Below are 18,660 nucleotides of genomic sequence, written 5' to 3' on the forward strand. Positions count from 1 at the left end.
AAACAATTTACTGCAAAATATCATTGAAAGAGAGCCAAAAGTTTGATATTTTCAAAAGTTTATGAAGGCGGAGGTGTCTTTTTTTCCTTTTTACTTTCCCTTGTCTTTAAAATCCCTCTTTCATAATGAAGCAATAAAAGCTAAATACCCCCCTCGTAACTCATTTTTTTTTTCTTTTTTCTTTTTAAACTAGTATCCGTACCTGCGCGTTGCGCAGAAATATTAACTATAATTTTTATAAGAAAATATTATTTGAAAAGTACGGTAGACACAAAAGTTGCAAATGGTATTATTTTATGAATATATAAAGGCACTGAATATTCATACATTCAAGTCATGAAGAAATATCTTATTGTAAATAGCTAGTGAGGACAACATTCGTAAGAAATGCAACCTTAGATGATTGGTCATTTTTTGTTCTAAGATATAATCTGATCAACCAAGCAACACATTAATTAGTTAACTCCCACAATATGAAGCCTATGCAGGAGTAAAACATACTTACGATGGATGCTCCCACCAACTAAGTTATCAATTGGGAGTACAACTTTATATAATAACCACAATTCCGCCCGAGAAATGAGAAGTAATAGTATAAAGGTGTGAGAAATTCCAAAGCTTCTTAAGGATCAAAATCACTTTTGTTGAAAAATATAATTATCTTAAATGCAGCCTCAAACTGGTGACATGGTACAGTTTCACAATCCGGTTGTCTGTATGAAGAGAAGGTCAAATGAGTTGCATGATTTCTCGAACTCAAGCAGGTCAAAGTGGATGCAAAAGCGATCCCAGGTTTTTGTCAGAATATGCCTTCTGCTAATGCTCCTTCCACTGTGGGTTTACCTTGTGATGAAATATGGGCAGATCCTTGCTTCATGTTTGCAGTCATGACTCTTACTGGTGAAATACTTATGCTCTAGTACAAAAGCAATGTACTTCATCATAATTCCAAGGAAATAATGGCTTAGTATTACCAAACATCAGATTTGAAGAGTTTGGCAAGGCCAATTTTTCACATTTTGGGACACCAGAAAAGGCTTTGTACAAGCAACAACCTACAATAGCAACCCCCAACATATATCAAAATTACAATTATTTGCATAATGCTCCTCCATCAAATGTAAAAGATCACATAAGTTATTACATGGATACCTTGCCATCATATTCTCTTCTGGATAGGACCTCAGGAGTAATTTTGGCCTCAAACGCAACAGGGACGACTGCAATTGCAAAAAGAAAACTATGAGGCTTTCTTAGGGGGATAATAAGTCTATATATATAAATCACCAGAACATCATTAACCTTTGAGTATTCAAAATCACATATCTTCAAGCGTGGAGCTGGACTTCCATCAAGAAGGGTATTCTCCAGCTTTAAATCTCTATGACATATTTGTTGCAGACATAATGGAAGATTGAAGAAGATTAAGCTCCTTTAAACTAACAAGATGGCATTTGAAATAAAACTTATAAACACAAATCCAGGCCTAAGATGTATCTAAATTTCTGTTCATATGATCACACATAAAGAAAGTTTTTTTTGTTGGTAAATTCTTGTAAATTTCTCTCCATGTTGTGATAGTAGTGGACTCCTTAAATAAGTTGCTGGAAAAAGTAACTGGCCTAAAATAATAACATGAAGAAACCAGATAAGAGAAACATTAAATATAGTGAACCAAGGCTCTTAAAATCATAAAAATATGACTTTTTAAAATCACAGACATCATTACCATTTCTTTATTCTTCAGAATCCTTCTATATGGTAGTCTATGTGAGACTGATTACTAACAAAGTTAAAATTTTAAAATATACGTCATCTTCGCTAAACCTTCCTGCATTGCAAATGCGCTCAAACAGTTCTTCATCAGCTGTATATTCCATAACAATGGCAAGATTAGTGGGTGTCACTAACACCTGTATCTCACAAAATAAATGTGCAACAATTAGGCCAGCTATTCCTTAGTTTTTCTTGCCATTTTCAAAACAAACCAATATTATCAATACGACATTGCAGGATAATAAAACATAAGCACAAAAACTTGCCTTCTTGAAGCGAATTATGTTTGGATGTCGAAGTGATTTATTATTAATGATAACCCTTGCTACATTGATCATAAATCTACAATAAAAGGTGACATCTCAACTTCATAGAACATTACATGATATTGCTAATTGTATATATGTCTAACTGATAATTAGGAAAATGTGCAACAACAATAATAATAAGAAATTTATATTACTTGGAAGACGCTTAGATCAATTAATCGATTTGATGACAATAATAATGCAAACCTTGTGTCCTCTCTCAATGTATTTCATAGCACAAGCTCTTTGGTCTCCTTGTGCCTCGTAAGTCTTGCCACACCATTCCCTAATCCTATATCTTTCGCAAGCTCATATTTTTCCCTTTTCTTATCCTTCACAAACTTCATTATATATTAAAATATAATACAAAATCCCTTTCCTAAAAACGACAAATTCAGAAAAACCTTTCAAACACCAATCAAAGCCAAATTGTGATGATAGATACCAAATTTGGAAATTAAGGTTTTAAATTTAACACAAAAAGGATCAATAAGTGTTAAATGCATCCAAATTTTCATCAGACGAAACAAAGACGATTTCAAAATTAGGATTGCTATGATTTTTAAATTGCTGGTATACATTGATCAACATGTCTGTAAACTTTGTACATGGTAGATACCAGTTAGCTAAAATGTATAGATCGATAATTTCGCTTTCAAGGAAGGAAAATTTCATCTGCGTCAAGATAACGACTATCTACTTGAAGTCCTACATTTAATTAGCGGTGAAAAGTATGTGAAGTACACAAAAGAAAATTCCAATGCACCAATGTAAATCATTGAATTGAGTTTAAGGTTTATCCACATATAGGCGCAGAATTAGCAGTAAATCCTGATTCTCATACCTGGGGGGCGGAGAGAAATGGACCTTTGACATCAAAACCAAATGGGCAAATACAACACATAAATTGTAGTAACTCAAGATTTATGTTTGAGTGTGCTATGAGAGCCAACAGTTTCGTCTGCTTCATATCTAAAGATTGGATGCTTAACACTTTTTTTTAAATATTTTTAGGTTTAACAAATTAAAAAAAAAAAAGAAGATACCAACAAACGTGGGAGTCAAAGTAGATGTATACTAAATTGGATGTTTTAAAGTTTGTGAACTTCTATAAACAAATTAAAGAAAAACTCGGACAACAAACATGGAAGTTTTAAACGTTTTGAACTTCTTTTAACAAATTTTAAAAAACGCAGAACAGAGATGGAAGTTTTAAACCTTGTGAACTTCCTTTAAAAAATAAAAATATATATATTTAAATCAGATGTTCAACTGCATTAGCATATATTTAAATTTCTATTTTAAATTATTTTTTAACCTCCAAAGTAGTTGGAGGTTTGTCCTAAAATTGGACACATGTTTAATATATGTTTTGACACTTGGCATAATAATATCATTTTACTTCTCCTATTCTATATAGATAGATAGATTCTCTTCCAATTTAGAAGGATCTATAGTATTTTCACACTTTCTTCCGACGTGACTCGAACTCAGGACCTTACAGTCGTGGGTGGAGGAGCAATCCTCACTTGTCAATACTCAAATATATGGAACACTAATATAGTTTGATTGCATTCTTTATAGATTAAAACTAGTATCAGTACCCGTGCGATGCGCGGACAAATTATTTCAAATTGCGATGTAGGTTGTTTGAATCATGTACAAATAACCTTAAAATATAAACCTCTCAGATAAAAAATATATAACATGAGAATTTAATTATGAAACATGATCTGAAATTATTGTTCAAATCTCGTAGTGAACAACCAATCTTTTTCGTATATATTTGTAGCAACCTAACCCCTTGATTTTGGTACTTGTATTTTGTTCCGCTGTCGATATTAAAGAATACTAAACATGTCATATTGTGATCTATCATGTTCGAGCACATTAGATCATATTATCTTAACAAAATTCTTATTATCACTTTATTTTTATCTGGAAGTCAAATATATCTTATTCATCACATCACTTTTACATAAATTCTTTTTTTTTGTTGTTCTTTTCTTATAGTTATTATATTATTTAATATTTAATATTATTATACTATCATATAATTTGTTTATTAGCTTATAAATAAATTAATGTCTTACTTTTTATCCTTTTAATAGTATTTAATAAAAATAAATATTTTATTCTTGAAATTTGGTATATTTTTTATGCTTTTATCCTCTTATTCATAATATTTAATTATTTAAATTTATCAATAATATTTTTAAATGTAATTTAATTATTTTATTTTATCTATTTTTAAATTAATTTAAAGTATAAGTATCCTCGCACTACCTCTATTTTTTTTATGTACATTCCCTTCCTACTACAAATGTTAATTAGTTTTTATATTAATGTTTTACCTAGAGCCAAAATAATGTCATATTTTGTTTTAAATTGTAACTTTTAATTAGTCTAAAATATTAATACATAGGTTATTTGATTCTCATGTTCCAAATGTATTGAGTTCTCTTATAATTAATTTTGTATTAGATGCAGTTAAATTTTCTTCCTTTTTTAGCTATAAGATACAATTTAATTTTTAATTTTCATAAGTAAGATTACCAATATTAGAAATTTATTTTGTATTTTTAAAATTTTATTTAATCATAGAAAAAATTTCTTAATTGTTTGAACACATTATTTCTAAATATTGTAGTAATATTTTTACTGTCATTTTAGTTCTTTACATAATATTTTAAAAAACAAAAAAATAATCTCATCTCAAATTCAAATAATTCTTATCATTCTATTTTCTAAAATGGACCGCATTTTTAAAAAATTATGCTATGCATTCAAACTCAAACTAACTGCACTCGATTCAGATATTAATCATAGAAAAACATTTTCGTAATTGTTTGAACATATCTAAATGTTGTAATAATATTTTCACTGTTATTTTATTTCTTTACATAAATTTTCTTTCTTTTTTAGTTTTAAGATACAAATTTAATTTTTGTAAAATTACCTATATTAGAAATTTATTTTGTCATTTAAAATTTTTATTTTTTATTATTGTTTTATTTTTCATAAGTAAGACTTCAATTTCCTGGTATTATCTATAATTTGAACATTCGCATCATAGTTTTAAGAACTTTCTAATCTCAAATTCAAATAGCCTTTTCTTTTAATTCTAATATTTAACATAATTTTGCTATTTTTTTTAATCTAATATATAGTCTTATTACATTTTATGTGGCTTTTCATTAACTTGTAAATTTATTTAATATCATTATCAACTACTTTTCTTTAATAATATAAGATAAATATATAATTTTTTAATTACGAAATAAATATTTATTTTGTTTCAAAAACATTGCTCGAAAATTTTAAATTATTTAAAATTTAATAATATTTTTAAGTATTGCATATTTATTTTATTTTATTTTCTAAACTTATGATCTATAAATGTCCTTACATTATCTCTAATTTATTTTTATTATTCAATTTTTTTAGTTTTTGATTTTAACTATTAGACTTGAGTTATGTGGACTTATATTATGCCTTTTCTTAGTATAATATAAAAAAAATTCTCATCTGAAATTTAAATAAGTTTGACCCTTTTTCCTTTGATAAAAAATCTGAATTTTTATTTTTTCTCTATTTATTCGCTATTTTTGATTTTATATTATTCAATACCTAATATTATTACATTATCATATGAAATTTTATTAGCCTGTTTGAATTTAGTATTTATTTTTGCCACACTCACTCTAATATAATATAGATAAAAATTTAAAAACTTTCTCATCTCCAATTCAAATAATTTTTATCATTCTATTTTTTTAATTGGACCATATTTTAAAAAAAATTATGTTATGCTTTCAAATTTAAACTAACTGAACTTAAACTTAATTCAAATATAATCATAGAAAAATATTTTTCTTAATTGTACGAACACATTATATCTAAGTATTGTAGTAATATTTACGAATAAAATATTCGTTTGCACGATTTATCAATATTAATACGAATTTATTATTCTTGTTATTAAAATATCTTTTGTTGATTATTTAATTTTTCTCTTACCTTATAAATAATTTGTATACTTTATGTAAGATTTTATTTTGCTGCTTGAATTTATTTAATTTTTAAACTCAATAAATCCTTAATATCTTAATAATTTTATTTTTATTCTATATTTTAACTTACTCCAAAGTATAAATAGTTATAGGTTATCTCAATTTATGTCTTTATAATATTTTTATTTTTTTATTATAATTTTTAATTAATTTTTCACCTCCATATTTCTAGCTAATATAGAAAACAATCTATGAGTAGATCAATATATAAATATAGATATAGATATAGATATACATATACATATAAATTTAATTATAGATATATAGATTAGATTTGTCTAAGATCTATTTAGAATATGTATAAGATTCATTAAACTACTTCCATTAATTATGTTTCTATATATAATTTCTAATTATTAATGTTGTCCTAAATTACCAAGTGGCTTTCATTTAGCTTGTCACTTGGCTTAGCCACAATACATACTACTCTCCTTTTAATATAATACTAGTGTACGTACCCGCGCGATGCACGGATCGATTCAAAGAAAAAAAGAGCAAAGAGAGATAATAAAAACATATGCATATTGCAAATTAATTTTAGCAATTGCGACCAAAATAATTAAAATAAAAGACAAATATTTATTATTACCAAGGGCCACCGACCGATCCCAAGCGGCTCTTTAAAAGAAGGCCTGAGCATGAAATATTTGATTTTCTTTTTGATTGGTAAAATATTTATTCCTCATTATGAGTTATAAGTAATAATAATAATAATAATAATAATAATAATAATAATAATAATAATAATAATGATAAAAAAATTTAATTTTTTGGTAACGCGAAAAATCAACTAACTTATTTAGCTTTGCTAATTTATCCAATGACTTGCCACTAACTTTTAATAAGCTACCTGGCAAAAAAAAAAACAGAGCCTAAAAAAATACTCCTACTAATCCATAAGGAGTTAAAGTATGCTTCTACATTAGTTGATCAATAAATCGACCAACTTACTTGAATTACCATCAATAGAGTTTTCAAGAACCTCAATTATCAGGAGGTTAAATTGGATAAGAACTACTTAATTATAGTCTGTTGTATTGAAGGATATAGTATGTTCTGAATCTTGTAACCAAAAAAGCTGCTAGTGGCATATGGAGGCTATTCAATATCAAAGAATAGATGTAATTTACCGGAGAAGATGAATCTCTAGTTAATTATCCAATATTGACAATTGTCTTTCCGATCATTTCTTCATCAAGGATATCGACTAACGCTGAAAGAATATTACTTGTTTGGAAGAAATACTCTGCAATTTGTAGAAAGCAAAAAACGTGATTAAAGGACAAATACTATAAGACTACATTTGCAATCTAGTCTAGAATATAAGATTTACATCACCCTCGTCTATTTGAAATACTAAAAACATGAAGCAAATGAATTGCTTTAATAGAAGTCAGTAATTACTGCTACAACCACAATATCTTAAATAAGGAATGTATAGTTATAGCCTACATGATCAAATGTATATCATAATAAGCAATTCCTCTTGCAGGAGAAAAAAGAAAATCAAAAGAAAAAAGTAAACATAAGCTTTTACCAGGAAGTTAAATTCTTAAATGTTATAGATCGAATACTTTGTTTCAACTATCATTCACTATTAATTATTGAATACTTATGTTAGAAGTTAGAACAATGATAAATTAAGAGGCGTAAAACAATAGAAGATTTTAAGTCAAACAGCTCCTATAAGTATTTAATGTTTGAAGAATAATGATATTTCCATGTAGCTTCAAACCTTTGAACTTCGCCCCTTTCTTACGGTTAGGCGTTTCGTAATAATAGCAGTACAATCTTAATCCCTGTATAGATTTTATTTCTATTATCAGTCCTTAAGTTGCAAGATGAAAAGCTAAGCTAAGGAAAACCATTATCAAAGAGGAGTTAAAACACAACAAATTTGCTTCAAAAAGTTAATTAGGAGAAGTATGTCTAATGAATGCTATAATATTTTTGTACTGCTTCTACTGATTAAAAAGAAAAAAAGGGCAACCCTCTTTTGTACTGTTTTACTTAGTAATAGTAATGATGCAAGCCAAAAAAGAAAAGAGATTCACAAAGAACACCTAAAAGTAACATAATTTTAGAATAAAAAGTAATACTTTTAGTACCTATACAAATCAAGAATTGGACTATACATAAGTATTTCCGAAGTAGCTATAATAAAATGTCATGCTGGCTTGTAGTAAATTGACTCTGCAAACCAAGATATTCTTGTATATGTTTGTAAGAAGATAAAGAGAAGGAGAAAGAATGATGTAACTTTGCCTTTAAAAGGTTAGTTAGGAGAATTTTGTCTAATGACTACTATATATAAAAAATTTGTACTTCTGCATATCACAAGTAAAAGGAAAGAAAATAAAGAGGGAAAAAGCAACTCTCTTTTGTACTGTTTCACACATCTGGAGAAAATAACAACAAGTTTCTCAATTAAGCATAATGATGATAAGTTTTTCTATCAAACAGATATCTAAAACAATCTAAAAATATTAGTGCACCAAAGTTAAGCAACATTCAAGAGATTACTCCACAAATTAAAAAGGACCTGAGAAATAGTCATAGGTTTCATGAATTGCTAGCAGTCATATTACCATCATATTGATAAATATGCTAACGTACTGAGGCCAAACAGGCCTTGTCCAGCATTCATGATCTTTTATTTTGATCTATCAGTGGTACAATTTGTGGTGTTTTCATGTTATCTGGCCTTGTCCAGTATTCATGATCTTTTATTAGATCTCCAGCGTTAAAAAAATGCACAATTAAATGTTTAACATTTAACAAACATATGTTTTTCGAGAAACTTAGAATAAAATTAATTCTCAATATTCTTGAAAACTATTGTGACTAACATGGATATAGAAGCGATTATGCTTGGAACTGGATTTCAAGAAATAACCAGTGCCACATTTGATGCCAGATTGAAAAATATTTAGTTCCCCAGGAGCTTGGAAAGCGATTGTGTGGCACCACATACATGTTATCCAAATCAATACAATTTTTCATAATTGTTCTACCATTATCCCTTCTTCTATAAACAGGATACCCTTCTTCATCAACCGTTGTGGCCTCAACAAACTTTTTAGGAAAGTGCTTTATACATCTACCATTCAGCATGCAAGGAGAAGATTTCCTAGCAGAACCACATGGGCCATGCATCATTAAATTTTTAACGGCATTGTAATAATTAGGATCATCCACTTTATCTGGTATTTTTGCCGAAATTATTCTATCAATATCTGACGCAGATGGAAATTCATTATGCTCTTGAAGAAAAAGTAAGATATGAGCATGAGGTAGTCCTCGTTTTTGGAACTCAATGGTATAAATCACTGCATTGGAAATTAAGCAAATTTATTAAAAAAAACAATTATCTGATTCATATAAATTATCATCTTTATTTAAAATAAATTGTAAATGTTGTGTACCTGCTTTTACTTGTCCAAACACTTGATTATCTCTCAAATCCATTATTAAGTGGTCCAATTTAATTTTGAACACCCTACTTAAAATGTCTGGACGATCTTCAGGATTCAAGTTTCTGCTCTCCACAAATCTAGTAATCTCTGGCCACTTAGGATTGCAAGTAAATGTGATAAAAAGATCAGGGTACCCGGCCCATTTACATATTGCCATAGCATCTTGATAATTCTGAACCATATATCGTGCACCCCCTGTAAAGCTTGAAGGTAGAATTATCCTTTTACCTTGGGATGAAGGATCGATATCACCATGCAAAATAGCATATGCTAGGACTTTATAAGAATCAACTCTTAATTGCTTTTGATGAGTCCTGATAAACTTCAACCGAGAAGATTCTATCATTGTATAACCATCAACTAAAAATTGTTGAAATAATCTTCCTGAAGACACAATGGTGGGAACTTCATCTTTTCTTTCCTGAATTCTATAAGCGAAAAATTCTCGCATGCTAACACATTGCCTTCCTCTCGATGATTCATCGCCATGACTTAAAGGAATATCCTCTCTGTATCCATCTTCACCATAAGGAAAAAGCAAAGGATATTGTAGTCCTAAATATGCAGCATTTAGTTCATTTATCCTTTGTAGCTGTCCAGATTGTGTTTCTATAATGATATCACGATCACTTCCAGAAACTTCAAAATCACCAACCACCAAAGCAGCTACTTCTGGTATTGTTGGTAAGTTGTATCTTCTACCATCAGTACTTCTTTTCCCTATTAATCTGAGCTTAACATTGGAGTCTATATTCTCCTGGAATCGATCTCTGACCATCCTAAATGTCTTTGCCAAAACATTATTGTCATCAAGCATTTGTTTTAGATCAGAAACAATTTCAGCATGAAGTTTATTAATATCTTCGCCACGACTGAAAAAATATATGATATCAATAAAGGTTTTTAAATTAAATGTTATTTGCATAGTATTATATAATAAAGGTATAAGACTAACCTGAAAGTATTGATTCTATTTGTAACTTCATTCTCTGTGTCATATATATATATAACTGTGCAAATTTTGGAGTAGATCCTTCAAGAGGTAGTAAGCTCCCAATTTGATGATAGTTTTGACCACATAATCTGAACGTTCTTGGCCCTCTTTTCTGGTTGATAGAGACATCAACCTTACCCCCCATTTACGTAAATGAGAAGATAGAGTCATAACTCCTAATATTTTCTCGAAAATGGCTACTTTTAGGACCTATATTAAAACCATTGCAAAATGATAAATGTGAATATAAGACGATATGAACATGTTGATATTAAAAGTTATAATTTCTCTAACCTGATCCAAATAAAAGTTGTTTCAAAACTTCAGGAGGCTTCTTAAGATCTGGAAGCTTTATTTTTCCACGATCACAACACATTGTGAAAATAGGTTTTTTTGAGTTGTAATGCTTGCGGATTCTTTCTTCATACCAAAAAAGAGCACCGTACTTTTCACATTCATATGTAGCATCTCCTATGTCCCAGTAATCTATACTTGCAATAATATACAAAGTCAAAGACAAAGATTATTGATTTATTTTATCCAACTACATTGAGTGAATAAGGAGTATCTGATAAGTACCTTCAGTGTAAATTTCGTCACATTCAACATCCACATCTAAGAAAAGTATTAGTTAAATCAATTAATAGGGATGGATTATTAATATATACATCTATGTTTGTGAATATAGATTCTTTCTTTAATAATAACAGAAAAGTGCAAAGATATGGTTGTCATACTTGGATACTCTTCATCATCTTCATATCCTATGTTATTTGGCAACTGCCCTGTTACATGTATAATTTGTAAGTGTATATTGATTTAAGACTATTACTACTCCTACTTCTACTCCCCTGATCATCCATAGGCTCTCCTAGAGAAGCTTCCCTTTATTGCACACTCTACTTGTAGTCTATACAGACATACTAAGTTGTCTAGTCAGTTAAGACTTCAATGGAACACTGCCATTCTTTTTAATTTACTACGATTCATAAACATTAGAGGACGAGACACGCAAGTTGAATCCAGAATTCAAGTATTGGTAAAGACAACTCAACAATCTCCATTATTACATCAAGATGATACAGTGCGTTAACGTATAGTATTTTGACATATACTCCTAAACTTACAACTTTTAGTTGCCAGTTCACTTCTTAGTAATACTATCATTCTGAAAAAAATAGTTCCTATATTTCGGGTGTTAGAACTTGAAACAATGCCAAAATATTTCTCTTGAAGATAGTCAATTAAGTACTTCAGATTCATATAGCCACATCTAGTATAAGGTCATTATTTAAAGGTAAACCAATATCTCATAGAAACATACAGAATGACAGTGTTGTTTATTGCAGCCCGATTTCTAGTAAGAGAGTTGCAGTATTTAATTTTCATTAATCTTAACATTGTATTTTACTTTTAACTAATAACAATATAAATTTCAAATGCTTACCTTGCATTATTGGAGTTTCATTTAAATCTGGCAAAGAATTATACATTTGCACATCTACAATGTAGTAGGATTGTTAGTATTAATTGAAAGAGTTCCTATTAAATAATAATTTTTTTAACTTTTGATATACTTTAGACGAAAAATTAATATGAGAATCAAAATTTTAATACCTTTTTCAGTTGGAGTGCCATTAATATGAGAATCAAACATTATAATAAGAATAAATTATGATAAAGTAAGTTGTAACAACACAACTAATATATTAAATAGATGATATTTTGACTCACCATTTGTTATATCGGACAAAGGAGGAACTCTTTCTTCACTTCCGACAGAATAGTTTGTATTATTGGAAGGTTCAATATGATGTATTCTCATGTCTACAAAATAATGTTTAATATGCATCATTAGTTATATAACTAATAATTAACTAAACCAAACATTCAAATAAGAATAAATTTTAGTAAAATATAAAAATATAAAATGCAGAATTTTGAAGGAGGAAACTTCAGAGGCAATAATATGCACAAGGTAGAAGATGATAGGAAAAGAAATTTGGTGACAAAATAAACTTAAGCAGATATTTAGATGATCAAGATTTCCTCAAAGACCAGCAAAAATTGCTAGCGCATCTAGCACACGAGTCCGAAGAAATGCATGATTTTGGATATAAATTCAAGAATAAATCAATTATCTTAAAATTTAGTCTCAGTACATGAATATGGAGTAGAAATAACCTAACACTATAGTTTCACTCCCTTCTGTAATTTGCAACTATTGAATTGCAAACGTTAGAACTCGATTACTGTTGAACTTCTTCAACCAACTTCATGTTGTGAGGTCCTTTTAGAAGCTAAATTTATATGAATACTTCTATCTACTCTTTTACAGTATATGTTTCACTATAAAGACTTCATAACTTAAACCAGAATTTTATATACCATAATAATCGCCAAAATTATATTTTTACCCCATTTATCTACAAATTGATCAGAGATTATAAATTTTTTTTACTCTATTTGATCTTACTACTTATAAGCTTGCAATAAAAAAAATAAAAAAAGTACTTCAGATATGATAATGCTAATCAAAGAACATACCTTTGGTAACAAGTTTTTTTTGCGCCTTTTCTGATTCTGTATGGTGTATTTGCTTGGTATAGAAAGTGGGATTTTTTGATTTTCCATGGAGAAGGATCTGAGAAGCTGGATTTAGCATGCCCTTTTGAAAGACTTTAGAAGAAAGATGAATTGTATTGATGATCGTTATTCTATAGCATCAATTAGTGCATCTCGAGTAAGCTGATAATTTGCAATATGTTCATCTATTGAAGGCCTAAGTTCTCTAAATTTTTTTCTGTCCCTTCGTTCAGCCCTTCGATCTCTTAACTTATTTTGTATCGCCCTTGGGACATTCCTGATAACTTCAGGCTTTGAGTCAGAATCATTATAGGAATAAATGCTGCGACGGCGTACCCTTCTACGTTGTCCCATTCGTTGAATTTGAGAACTCGTAGTTGGAGTAATTTGAACGTGTCCTTGTTCAGCCATATTTGAAATAGGACTAAGGAAACAATAAGAATCGCTACAACATCTCATTGTGATAACATAGGACATGCATATTATTTGAACATGTTGATGGATTTATACAACTATTTTAAAAGACATTGTCAACTGAATGAAGGACAAACATCAGTAGTGGATATAAAGCTTCCTTGGTTGCGCATCGACAGGAAATAAAAATAAACAAAAGTTTACTGAAGCTCTTTCGAGTATTAAAGGAGATGAGAAGAAATTGCGAGACAAATTCTGTAATTCTGAAAATTAAAAGGAAAAGTACAAACTTTATAAGTTTCAGCAATTCTGGACATGTAACAACTCAGTTAAAAACAGAAACCACATTATGCTAAATTCCAATATGAGTATTTAGCTACGCAGCCTAATTTAAGTCAGTATACTAATAAGATGACAACACAAATACAGTTGTACATAATAAATTCCAGTAGATCACATAAAATTTAGTATATTCATGTCCATGATACTATCCTATATTGCAACAAAAAACAGTAATTAAATTGAAAAAAAAGTTTTCCAAATCTGTTATTCCAAAAAGACACTCTGTAAGAAAAAAATTGGGAAAATAAAAGAGCATCTTTAACCAACAATTATGTAAATCGTAAATCTGCAAACAGTGGATTAAACTTCATACCGTTGTTATTAGGCGAAAATTTAAAGACTTGAGGCTATCGTGATTTTGCAGAAAAATTTGTTACGTAATATTGTCGGAGTCTCCTCTGTTTTTCTTTGTTCTCTCACCTTTTCTTGTTTTAACGCCTCCCTTATTATGTCCTTTTATAATATCATGTGATTAGTATAGTGGGGAAGTGAATATAGTGGGGCAGTGTGGATGATTTGTGAAGGGAGATGTGAAGTAGAGGGTTGAAACGTGAGTATTGTTGGGTGGGAGTGGGAAAACGTGGGGGGTATATGATAAGAGAAAGAACTGCATATTCAAAATGGTGAACTGAAGGGTTTTGAAGGCTACTCCTATTTTTGAGGAAGCCGGCACATTTTTTCAAATAAAATGATTTAATAATTTAAAAATAAGAAAACTGAAGAGAAGTTGGAACGGTTTACTCATGAGAAATTGGAACCGGTTATTATTTCTAATAGTAACTTCCTAATGATTAATTACTTATTTGAATTGAGTAAATAACTACCCCTTCTTCAAATAATAGATATTTAAATATTTTAATTTAAAATTTAAAACTAATTAATAACAAATTAACTAAGTTTTGTCCTAAAAAAGAACACATGGCATAAGGAATTTCAATTACTGTTATAAGGAATTTCAATAACGCAAAAATAATTTCCGGTTAAGTTGTCTTTCATTACTTTAAAAATATTTAAATAAGAGGTTACAAGTGAAATGCTGATGTCACTAGCTAGTTCAAAATTTTACAAAATTTGACCGCCATGGTTCGGTTCATGGCCACCACAACCACCGTCATCCACCGCCATCTTCGGCAACATATCCGCACCTTCGTGAACGCAAGAGTCAAATGGGTACGAGACCCATACCTTGATAAAGCAGTAGAAAAGGAAAAAAACCTCAAACCATTACTCTCTCTCAAGAACTTAATCCTTTCCCATCACTCAAAATCTCTACCCCTTCGCACCATTTCCCCTCTCAAACCCCAACTCAATCTTCCCACCATTGCCCTCAAATTCATCCAAAATTACCCTTTTATTTTCAAAACTTTCAGGCCTCCTGTACCCTTATCCACTCTACATGTAAAGCTCACTCCAAATGCACTATCTTTACATAATGACGAGACCCTTTTTCTTAGTCTTTCACATTACCGTAAAGATTTAGCGCACAGATTAGCAAAACTATTGATGCTCACAAGAGCTAAAAGACTTCCTTTTTATGTTATTGAAAGGTTTAAATTTGATTTGGGTTTGCCTCATGATTATTTGTTGAGTTTTTTACCTGAATATCCTGACTATTTTCAGATTTGTCAAATGGGTTTTAAGGATTCTGATGGTCGTGAGGTTTTTGGGTTGGAATTAGTTAAATGGAGGGAGGATTTGGCTGTTTCTGTGACGGAGAAAAGGGTGAAAAGAGAGGATTTTGGGGGTAGGAAAAGAGTGCATATAAGGTTTTCGATGAATTTACCAAGAGGATTTGATTTGGTGAAGAAAGTGAGGAATTGGGTTGAGGAGTGGCAGAATTTGCCTTACATTTCACCTTATGAAGATGCATTTCACTTGGCTCCTAATAGTGATCAAGCAGAGAAATGGACAGTTGGGGTGATTCATGAACTGTTAAGTTTACTTGTATCAAAGAAGACGGAGAGGGAGAATATTTATTGCTTAGGGGATTATTTGGGATTTGGAATAAGGTTTAGAAAAGCTTTAGTGCATCATCCAGGTATATTTTACTTGTCGAATAAGATTAGGACGCATACTATAGTTTTGAGGGAGGCATTTAACAAGAACATACTGGTTGAGAAGCATCCATTGATGAGAATGAGGTACAAGTACATCAGTCTCATGAACAGAGTGTTGAGACGGGGAATACCAATCAATGCTGGAGCTGTTAGGTACAGGAAGCGGCTGGCTTCTTTGAAAGGAGGAAAAAGGAAGGAAAATGAGAAGAGGATGAGACAAGTTAAAAGTGTAGAGAATTGAGAAGTTTGAAAGATTGGACAAAAATATGACAAAAGTGACAATAGAAAGACTAGATTATTTGACAATGATAATTTTATTATGCATGATGCTGCAAAGGCTGATACGAGACGAGTGTTCTGTGAGTAATTGCAATGTTGGTGTCTGGAAAATGAGGAATCCAACGGCTGTAGAAACATGGGAATGCTGAAGAATAGAAGAATAGTACAGCTTGTCGTTACACAGCTTGGAAAATGTGGCCTTCGAAAGTGACTCTTGTACTTTGATGGCAATCATACTTGCTAAAAAGAAGGAAGAAATAACAGGATATGACAATAGAGACAGAAGATGTGAATGATACTTATATAAAGGCTTGTATATAGATGGATTTGTGTGACAGTAATTCACTATATGTTGGTGACCAGATGTTGCTGGAAACTTGGCAATGCTCAAGAATAGATGAATGGTACAGCTTGTCTTTATATGGATATACAGGGCAAAACAAGGTAAGGAAACCTTAGTATGCACGACAAGCTGACAGCCGTTGCTGAAACTGTCTTTACATTGGATGATCTGGCCTTTGGCTGGATAGCTATTTTTTGAAATCAGATTGCCTTCTCTTTCCGTCCCTTCTGATTTCTGAAGTGAAGGGAGACTCGTACCCTTCGAAATGGTCATATTCTTACTATGATGGCAATCCCCCTTTGCCAAAATCGGGGCGCAAATTGGAGGTCTGTATCAAACAAATGTTTAACCATCTTGAGTGAACATACATCATGTGATACTTGCCCCTTCGTGAGCTATGATCATCTCCAATCTTGTCTAATTTTGTATGGCGACACATCCTTTGTAACATTTCCAATTTCCACTTTTAGAACACTTCCTCAACATTAATTCTCATATAGGATATTGCTAATCTCACAACTGTGCTATAGATCTTATTTTTTCAATTTGGTAAGTATGTTCATAACACATACCGCTCCTTTAAAAGTTAAAACTCCTCCATTTCAATCATATGATTGTAATTTTAAGTTGCATGTAATTTGGACTGACTATTCCAGGTGGAATTTCGTTTACTAACAAGAATATGAAAATATCGTGTTCTCATGTTGGTTTAAGAACGTGGAAAAGTCACTAAGAAATAGAACGAGAAGAAGAAAAACAAAAACAATATGAAATTATGAAGTATTCATGAGTGTGAAACAATGGGGATTCCAAGACTATTAAGAGAAGATCTTGGGGAATAAATTTTCTCACTCATTTTGACAGTGCGAAACTGAGAAAGGGGGAAGAAAGAGTTGGAATGATTATTCTTTCAGAGGCGATTCCTTATACTAATTTTTTGTCAGAATTTTCAATGTAATGAAAGGGCATCATAAGCTAATGTTAATTTTTTTTTGAGTTGAGAGAGAGCATATGTAACTCTTAAAAAAAAAAATTTGCTGAACCAAGACTTTCAAATTTCTAAAAAGTTAGTTATTATATTTTTTTTCAAATGAATTTCACAAACAAATGCCATTTTAAAAACTTTTTTCTTCTTTTTCTTTCCTTATTTCTCACTCTATCACATTTCCTTTCGTTTTGCTTTTCTTTTTCATTCTTACTGTTTCTTCTCTCGTTATTTTGTTTTTTATTTTTCAGTTTTTTCTAACCTTGGTTGTCGATGCCGTGGTAGTGGAGCTAAATCTTGATCCTTCTTCAACAGTCCAATGCTCTATTTGGTTGGGGGAAAATGCTAAAAATTTAAGAATGTTATGGTTAGATTCTGTAAGAATAAGTACATTTATCATTAATCGACTCTTGCAAGAAAAAAGAGTAGACACAGACAAGGAAGAAGATTAATTCTTGAAAAAATTAAAGATTTCCGACTGTTAGTTGAGATTTGGGTTCGTTTAACTTTATATATGTGTAAGTTTTTGTTGAGAATGTGATTTGTGTGTGGGAGAGAGAATAAAGATTAGCAGGAAAAATAGAAGGAGAATGCCGGAAAAAGTCTCCGGTGACCTGTTCCGGTGGGAACCGGAGCGATAAGAGAAGAGAAGAAAGCAAGAAATAAAAAAGTAAGAAAATGCTATAAAAATAAGTTTTTAATATATATTTTTGCTTCTCACTCTCTCTTTCAAGAGCGAAATACACACACTTTGCGGAGTAAGCATCTAAGGGATAAATAATTTTATTCTGAGATAGTTCAAGGGGGTAATAAAACCCTTCAAAGTTAAAGTTAAAGTGTGTAGTTAAAAATCTGCCCTTGATTCACGGGTACTTATACATTTTCTCTTATATTAAATAATAACAAGCTTTAATATAATGTACATAATATAGTTCTCTGTAAAATGTGAAAAATTCCATCCAAACCATGCCACTAACCTCAAAGTAAAGCTTAATACTAAAAGCAGTTTGATGTTATATGTTCTTAG

The 18,660-nt window shown here is 30.3% G+C and overlaps 2 protein-coding genes and 1 long non-coding RNA gene across 8 annotated transcripts; 1 reads left to right on the forward strand and 2 right to left on the reverse strand.

Annotated features, from left to right (window-relative positions):
- Positions 1-432: 432 nt before the first annotated feature.
- Positions 433-3,299, reverse strand: LOC104235866 (uncharacterized). Of its 6 annotated transcripts, none has more exons than XR_713287.2 (4): positions 2,292-3,299; positions 1,303-2,118; positions 1,153-1,220; positions 433-1,055 (listed from the first exon to the last, which is right to left on the reverse strand). It is a non-coding gene; the product is annotated as an uncharacterized lncRNA (long non-coding RNA). The 6 variants fall into 6 exon arrangements; XR_713289.2 differs by having other exon boundaries at positions 1,303-1,913; positions 2,043-3,299; XR_011405071.1 differs by having other exon boundaries at positions 1,303-1,381; positions 1,730-3,299.
- A 6,212-nt stretch (positions 3,300-9,511) lies between these two features.
- On the reverse strand, positions 9,512-13,292 carry LOC138874094 (uncharacterized). The gene is made up of 8 exons (XM_070152598.1): positions 13,175-13,292; positions 12,362-12,454; positions 12,075-12,128; positions 11,365-11,412; positions 11,207-11,242; positions 10,922-11,113; positions 10,777-10,837; positions 9,512-10,505 (listed from the first exon to the last, which is right to left on the reverse strand). The coding sequence occupies exons 1-8, from the start codon at positions 13,290-13,292 to the stop codon at positions 9,512-9,514; spliced, it is 1,596 nt and encodes a 531-aa protein (XP_070008699.1).
- A 1,724-nt stretch (positions 13,293-15,016) lies between these two features.
- On the forward strand, positions 15,017-17,234 carry LOC104229037 (protein WHAT'S THIS FACTOR 9, mitochondrial). The gene has a single exon (XM_009781609.2). The coding sequence runs from the start codon at positions 15,050-15,052 to the stop codon at positions 16,265-16,267; it is 1,218 nt and encodes a 405-aa protein (XP_009779911.1). The 5' UTR covers positions 15,017-15,049; the 3' UTR covers positions 16,268-17,234.
- Positions 17,235-18,660: the final 1,426 nt, after the last annotated feature.

The sequence above is a fragment of the Nicotiana sylvestris genome, chromosome 1 (assembly GCF_000393655.2).
Source record: "Nicotiana sylvestris chromosome 1, ASM39365v2, whole genome shotgun sequence".
NCBI lineage: Eukaryota > Viridiplantae > Streptophyta > Magnoliopsida > Solanales > Solanaceae > Nicotiana > Nicotiana sylvestris.

Excerpts from the sequence above, each read along its gene's own strand:
- LOC138874094 (XM_070152598.1), bottom strand. The coding sequence starts at position 13,292 with ATGCTAAATCCAGCTTCTCAGATCCTTCTCCATGGAAAATCAAAAAAT. Across the intron at positions 12,129-12,361 it reads TTTGTCCGATATAACAAATG|ATGTGCAAATGTATAATTCT; the intron begins GTGAGTCAAAAT and ends ACTACATTGTAG. Across the intron at positions 10,506-10,776 it reads GACTCTATCTTCTCATTTAC|TCGTGGCGAAGATATTAATA; the intron begins GTAAATGGGGGG and ends ATATTTTTTCAG.
- LOC104229037 (XM_009781609.2), top strand. The coding sequence starts at position 15,050 with ATGGTTCGGTTCATGGCCACCACAACCACCGTCATCCACCGCCATCTT.